At 37.6% G+C, this 8,227-nt stretch overlaps 1 protein-coding gene across 1 annotated transcript; it reads left to right on the top strand.

The window, feature by feature from the left end:
* Nucleotides 1-934: 934 nt before the first annotated feature.
* On the top strand, nucleotides 935-7,520 carry LOC135206815 (dnaJ homolog subfamily C member 7-like). The gene is made up of 3 exons (XM_064238305.1): nucleotides 935-970; nucleotides 6,409-6,653; nucleotides 7,103-7,520. Exons 1-3 carry the CDS (start codon nucleotides 935-937, stop codon nucleotides 7,518-7,520), a joined length of 699 nt encoding a protein of 232 aa, XP_064094375.1.
* The last annotated feature ends 707 nt before the right edge of the window (nucleotides 7,521-8,227 follow it).

The following is an 8,227-nucleotide window of genomic DNA, read 5'->3' as shown; positions in this document are numbered from 1 at the left end:
GACTTCATTAAATAAGCGAATACCACAGGAAAATGATAGTCAGAAATCAAAGCGCTTTCGTCTTTACTAAGACATTGTCAAGGAACGAATGAAATGCAATTGGAGAGAAAGGTCTCAGGTACACAACAAAATCAAGAATACCAGATGGTTAATTGTCAAAAGGGTAAAAATTAAAAGTGATAATCCAGGATTATCGGATATCACACGGTCACAAACCTAAACAGATTTGACCCTAACAGAAATTACAAAGTATCTTTACAGTCCAAAACATGTAAAAACTGAATATATTAATTTTGTTGCTTATATTTATCTACAACTTTTTTCATTATGAAACCATCAAGTTTAAATAAACCAAGACTTAAATTTAGAACATTTCTATTATTTGACAAGATTCAATGATATTCCTTTTAACTTTGTCATTACATGGGATTAAGGCTCTTGCTTGACTCCAGTTAATAGGATGATCTAAATCTCTCATATGTACGAATAATGCATTCGATATTTGCCCAGTTCTCACAGAATATTGGTGCTGTTTGAGACGTTGTGAAAGAGATTTACCGGTCTGTCCGTAATCCTGGATTATCTCTTTTAATTTTTACCCTTTTGACAATTAACCATCTGGTATTCTTGATCTTGTACCTGAGACCTTTCTCTCCAATTGTATTTCATTAGCTCCTTGACAATGTCTTAGTAAAGACGAAAGCGCTTGGATTTCTGACTATCATTTTCCTGTGGTATTCGCTAATATATATACATATATATCTACTGTGATTTTTAAGCATATATATCTAGAGTTGCCAGGTGGCATTATTGAGCAATATGTGTCCGAAGATTTAAGAAAACGGTATCTTCATTTTTCTTGTCGGTTGTAAATACATACATATACATACATATGTGTGTGTGTGTGTGTGTGTGTGTGCGCGCGCGTGCACAAATGGCAAAGTCTATACAGGGGATAGCGAAACTGATGGTATGAATCCTAACAAGTTTCTTGCACATATTAAAGAGGACGTTATACATGCAAGAGTGACATTAGACACTAACTACATTCCTTGAAATCTAAACATTTTATACATATCTTTGAGAATATGTGAGATCATGTTATTATGCTTTCACAGGCTGACACCCGTTTTCTAACTACAGCTTTATTTCAGAAAATTATATTCAAAGGAGTTTCTTTCCAGTCGACTATTAGAATACAACAGCTCTTTTAGCATCCGATAGGATGACTATTTTCCCTAATACGAAAAAAAAACTGCATTCTTATCCTGTGCATATCTAATTACACCCCTTATAGAAGTATACATCAGACCCAACGCAGAAGAGAGAGAGAGAGAGAGAGAGAGAGAGAGAGAGAGAGAGAGAGAGCAGACTCTCAAACCCAATAATAATTAATTCTGTCTCCCTCTCTCAAGCACACATTCCTTATCTAAATCATCTGTTTACGTATATTTTCCTTAAATCATCATAAGTATATTCAGTTTTAATTCATTGTCCTCAGCTGTGTCTAAACTATACTCGGTTTTTTTTCCATCTGTCCACCCGCCTGTGGTGTTTGCGTATGGTAACACTGCGTTCCGGGCTTTAGATAGTTACATTCAGCTTACATTCAACAATAATAACAATATCCTATTTCGAATATTAACGGTGTAATTCGCATACAGTATTATTAAAATTATTAAAACACTTTTCAGTTGCAAATGTACCCAGATATCCTTTTATTTACCTAAAACTTACACATAGCGCAACTATCTAAAGCCAGGGACGCAGTGTTACCATACGCAGGCCGGTGGACAGATAAAAAAAAAAAAAACAGAGTATAGTTGCTGTTATTTAATGTTCATTTGACTTTCACATCTTTTTTTTCATGGGTACCGTCGTCAGTTCAGGCATTAATGCAATTTCACAGTCTTTTTTGTATGGTTCAATGGAAAGCGATCCTCGCTATGCATAACAAGAAGAGCATCAGTCCTAGTATACTACCTTTGTTGACACGAGCAACCAGAGTCTCTCTGAAGGACGTCCTTTTGATATTTTTCTTTCCTTTTTTTGTTTTTTGTTTTCAATCCATTATGGTGTTAGTGTCCATGGCCTCTTCATTACGATAAATGGGGACATGCCAAAGCAATAAGTATCTGGCTTTATAAACAAAGTTATTAAGTAAAATGCGTCCTGGCAATTCTTATACATGAGAATCAAGTATTCTCAGACATATTTTTCAAAAAGCATCAAAGATGGAAGCACGTTTCTAAACATAGAAATAACAAAACAAGGTACAATTTCAATTCATTTTTCATGGACATGACTGGGTTTAAAAAAAGATATCTTTCTCTTTCATGGCAGTAATTTCCAGGAAGAATTAACTCATAAGCTGCTTAAAAATGGCCAGTATCTAGCTATTAGCATCACTCTCAATTTCTCTTTTATATCATCATTGCAGGCCCGTACCTAGAGTTTTTTTTTTATGAGGGGGTGGGGGGTCTTTTTTCCCACAACTGGACCTTTTCTTCTATAAATGTCATTGAAAATGTTATTTTAGTTATATTAAGAAGAAAAATTTGGTATGCGGTCTATGCCCTTCTAGCCGATTAGATGTTATTCAAAGTACTGACTTTGGTTAACAGAATTTTACTTATAATGTTGAAAGTTTGCACTGAAATGCAGGAATATTTCTTCAGTTTTATTTATTGATTCATTTATTATGTTAACGATAACATGCACATTATTTTTGTTATGTTATATACTTTGACTTAACAAAACAAAAAACAACAACAAAACAATAATTATTTATTGCTTTGTAAGTACAGTTCAATGAAAAGGACAGTCACAGAAAATATGGAGTTTCAGAAATTTTGTTTGGGTACGGGCCTGCATTGTTTGATGAACCTTTTACATTATACAAAAGGATTCTTCATCGAGAGACATAGCACACTAGAAAAAGCTGTTTATTCCTTCTTCTGAGCCAGTCCTCCAAGAAGACCATTCCAACAGACTAGCGAGAGCCCACACCTGAGAGATCACTTTAGATATTTGACTGTTTACCCGTCTGACAAAGGACTCCGACTGGAGGAATCTTTATCAAGAGAAATATCGTATGGGATTTTACAAAGTCGTAGTTGCTAGCGTATTTATGTATAAAAAATGATAACCTTATAGGGGTTTTACGCCGTCCCAGAAGTTACTATCCCTATGACTGTACACAGACCTTAGCTGTAAAGTTCTTGCAGTGTTCCAGATGTTTGCACGGTAATATTCTCAGAACATTGTTATTCTATCAAGGGAGACGCGGTTGGCACTTAGGTAGCACTACCAGCATCAGTAAAACTAATCAAGCACACTTCACAAGCAGGCAGCCTGCCTTCATCAATACAGGGATTACATCTTATAGCTAAGTAGATAGGCCAGTTATCATCTGTCAGGAGACAAAATTCACATTAGGCTGATTAGGCAACATTGCCAGCGTCAGTAAAGCCACTTAAGCAACTCTGTTACTTTCAGTCGAGGCATTCACACCTTACAACTATACTCTGTTTTTTTTTTCATCTGTCCATCCGCCTGTGGTGTTTTCGCATGGTAACACTGGGTCCCGGGCTTTAAATAGTGTTGAATATAAGCTGAATGTAACTATCTAAAGCCCGGGACGCAGTGTTACCATACGCATACACCACAGCCGGATGGACAGATGGAAAAAAAGAGTATAGGCAACAATAATTTCATAAACCGAAGGGATTACATCGCAAAGCTGTAGCCTACAGCAGTCTTCGTTAATCAATGGAATTACCTTCAGTTGCTACGATACTTTTAATTTCTTTTTGTTACAACTAGCAAATTCTACATTTCTTTTGTGTTCGTATTTGCTGCCACTTCAGTATTCCCACATTCTCTGAAATAACACTTTTGAGCATTTCGGGTTTTTTGGTATATTCTCCTGCACTTTTCTCATTTTCTCCAAAATCTACATTATTACTATCATCGTCATCTCTTTCATGAGTATCATCTTCATAGTCTCATCGTTTAAGAGAATAAGATGATTAAGAATACTAGAAAAGTAAAATGAACTTTCTCCTTCACTAACTCTTGAGGCCTGCTGTGGTTTGCTGCTTACTCTTCGTTATTTTTCAAACTTGCACACTTGATATCTTTCGTCCTGTAATATGTTCTCTTTAATCAGTATTGTTGTTAATTTGCATATAAATTACTATCAGAACGTACCAAAGGGTTTCTTTGTCTGAAATTTTTGTAAGCCTGATAATCTGAAACGGTCGGTTACTTCTTCACTTGTAGGTACGTGACTCCTTTTTTCCCGAGGAAAATGAGTTGTAAAGTATCGTCAATGCGTCTCAGGGCTGGCGAAGTGTGGAAATGACGTCACTAATACGGCTTATCTTGTCCACATTGTGATTAGGTGTGGAGTGTGGAATCCACACGTAAAAATTTCCACGCTTTTTACTTAAAAAGCGTATGCTAGTTAAAATCTAATAATAAATTATGAAAATTGTTTACTATTCTATTTTATAAGTCTCACACACAAAATATCCATAAAAATAAATAATTAATTTATCCTTTTTAATTTGTGAATGCGTTTGGATGTTTATCAGATGCATAACGCTGACCGTTGATTCATGTGCAAAAACCAATACCTAGAATATAAGCTAGATCTTGACCGTACGAACTGGCTGGCTCCAGCGCCAACCAACCTCAGTTACCTATCAAAATTATTTTCAATATGGTTCTCAACAAAATCTACATTTATTCTTTTTCATAATACTAGCGAGTATTCTTAATTTGCTAGTTTTGATGGTATATTTTCTTGAACATTTTGTGAAATGTATGCATACATTTATACTGCCATTTGGTAGCAAATTATTTTTCAGCGACGCACTTTACAGCTTTACAATACACATTGCAATTTTTGCATGTGAAAATGATTAATGTGCCTGTATAATCAGTTTGGTTATTCTACAACTACGGTGACAAACTTTTGAAAAGAACGGGCTTTAATGATTTCATAACTGTAATTCGTATAACGTAAGACCTTAGCAAAAATCATAGGCCTAGTTTATCAGTATAGATGATAGCGCTCATGATTTCGTTGTCAGTTGATATTGCCATAAATGAATGACTATGAGTATAACAACGATAAAAGTGATAAATTGTATAATGCAGTGGTAATTAAATCCTCATGTAAAATTAAATGGTACAGTACATTAGCCAAGGTCCAGGATACGTTGCCAGTTTACTTTACTCTAAAAAATAAGACATCATTTGCAGCTTCAATTCTTCATGAAAGTTATTGTAATTATGTAATTGCAATGATACAATACAGCGATAATTATTTTTTAAAGTTCACTTTAAAAAATAATTATAGGTCTAGTCATTATATTTATGGCAATAATGCCGGATTGAACATCATCATAAATTTATCGTTATATTTCATTACGATAGGTGTTGTAAAACACTTATGTTACTTTTTTCATCGTCAAATCAAATAAGTTTCATTGCAGTTTTTCATCATCATATTAAAAGAGTACCGACTGTTGTTAAGTTTTGCTTCTTTTACCCTCTCATAAAAAAAAAACAATAAAAATCAAACTAAATGTTTAAACAATATGAGCTAAAAACGGAAAGGGTCATTGTCTATCCTTATTTATCAGTAAAAAAAAAAAAGAAAAAAAAAAGCTACTGGTTGGAATCATACTGCTAACGTTTTGAGCACTGACAAGATCATGTTAAACAACTTTTACATTCCTCAGAGTTCGATAAAGTCGAATATATTGCATAACTGGCAACTGTCTGAGACCGAGTGTGGATTTCCTTAGTGTGGAAATCTGGCAGCCCTGGACTCGAAGTCTTCAGAAGCCTTCAGTTACTCCAAGTCCTTCCGAAGGCTCCGTAACGAATCTCCCAAAGCAAGAAAAATGGCCTTGGAGCCAAAATGAGGATCTGGGGAATTCCCGGAATTCCAGTGGAGTTTTCTAATTCCAACGTTTTGATCGGGTGGAAAGAAAGGTAACCCATGTTGGCACTTGGTAAATTTAACTTTGTGAAAAAAAAACTTATTGGCTCTGATCCCTGCCGGATCAGTGGTACCTTTTATTAATGGAAATTGGATCCGAAACCTCGGATTATCTACTGGTAAACACGCAGTAGCTCTTGTTCTGGGAGCAATTTTTGGGCCGCGTACATCAGTACATTGAAGGCAGAAGGCTCCCCAGATTGGTCAGATGCTACCACACGGAAGAACGCCGACGACCTTAATTGTGCTACTGAAATGATCTCGCTTTTGAAGGAAGAGTGGAAAGACCGCAAAGGAGGAGTACTTTTTCCAACTAGATGAATTCGAAGAGATGAACTTTAACGAAGCTACTGAGATGAGAAGGAATCAAAAATTTGCTCGACGATTTCAAGGAAGAAAGGTATAACATCGAAAAGCTTGGTAAAAATCTCGACTATGCTGAAGAAGAAAATAAACTTCTGAAGAAGAAAATAGAAGAATTGGAGGACGAATTAATCCAGAAAGCCAAGGAAGCTGAAACTGTATACGAACAGCTCGCACGGAAGGAGACAGAATGTGAAAACCATCGAGAAAAACTGGAAGAACTCCAGAACCAAGCCGTGGACAATGATTCTATTGTGGATACCTTGAAGAGAAGGTGAAGACCACGAAAGCCGAAAGAAAGAGGCTGCTCAAGGCGACGACACATCTCGGAGAGATTGCAAGCCTCACAGCGAGAAGTGTCTCTTCTAAAAAGAAATCATGACCTAGAGAAAAATCACAGTAATCAGACTCAAAAGAATCTAGGCGATAAGAAGAAGGTCCATATCCAGGAAACCACAGATCAGTCGCTTCAACAGGAGGATGGAAAAATGAATGAGACATTAGAGGAACAAGAACGACTAGTATCCGTGATATACAATTCTATGACAAATGAAAAGAATAAGACTAATGCTTTGCTTGAAGAAAACAAGGTAAAAGGAAACATGTTCTGTAAACTTGGTCGACTGGAAGAAGCAAGTGAATGTTTTCCTCAGAGTATTGGATATGGACGACATCACGAGGACTACAGGCTAAGACGGGATTATGCCTCTTGTTGCTTGGCAGGCACAGGGAAGCTATGTTGCAGCTTGAGAAATTAGATGATCAAGAAGATTTGGTTGCAGCTGCCAAAACCCTACAAAGAATGCAACGTCATGGCTGCCCATACTACATCCTAGGTATTGCAGAGGATGCTAATTTGAAGGCAATAAAGTGGGCCTATAGGAAGCGGGCACTGAAGTTCAACCCTGATAACTGCCAAGGATCTGAAAAAGAGCGACATCGCAGAATGGATATCATGCAGAAGGTCAACTATGCTAATGATCTCCTATGCGATGCTGATGAAAGAGGAGAATACGACGCAGTCAGGGAGTTCATCAAGGACCTGGCAGCTGAAATGTTTCAGGATCCTCAGAAGGCAATGAAAGTAAAGAAGAAGAAACCTGGAAGGACAACGAAGAGGCCGAAAACTAAAGGAAACTAGGAAGGAACAACAGAAGAAACAGCCTGTGATTAACCAAAATTGTGAAGGATTTTGACTTGTCACCAGTCGATGCTGCGGCATTGTGTTCCAGAGGCATTGCGATCTTCTTGGCCCATTCGATGGATTGACTGCAAGATGGGTGTTCACTGCTGCTCCCCCCGGCAGCAACCAGCAACGGGAGGTCCCCCCACCTCCTACACACCCATCCTGCAATCAAAACCATCGAATGGGCCAAGAAAATCGCACTGCCTCCGGAGCATAACGCAGCATCATCAACTGGAGACCAGTCGAAAGCCTTTACATGGGCTGTTTCTTTGTAATTGTGAAGATAAGCGTTGTGATCGGTCTTTACAACAGGCTTCCCTGGCGATTCTCTCGTCTTCCTGACAAAGGCAGGAGGACCAACTCTCAGGATGAAAGCGAACAGTTATTTGGAGGAAGGAGGAACAACTCTCAGGATGAGAGCCAACAGTTATTCGGAGGAAGGAGGAAAAGCTCTCAGGATGAGAGCCAACAGCTGTTCGGAGGGCCAGAGGGCACCCCCTCTCCTGCCAAATGATACCCTCTGGAATGGGTATCGATACCAAATCACCTATGAGCGGAAAGCAACCTCTGGTGTGGCGTCAAAACCCTAAGTTAATGCCTTCTACTTCATATGGGAATTGGGTTATGTATTGCATGTTAAATCCCATCTTTTGCATATACTA

Source organism: Macrobrachium nipponense, chromosome 31 (assembly GCF_015104395.2).
Source record: "Macrobrachium nipponense isolate FS-2020 chromosome 31, ASM1510439v2, whole genome shotgun sequence".
In the NCBI taxonomy this organism is placed as follows: domain Eukaryota; kingdom Metazoa; phylum Arthropoda; class Malacostraca; order Decapoda; family Palaemonidae; genus Macrobrachium; species Macrobrachium nipponense.
This window is presented reverse-complemented; position numbering and strand designations above follow the sequence as displayed.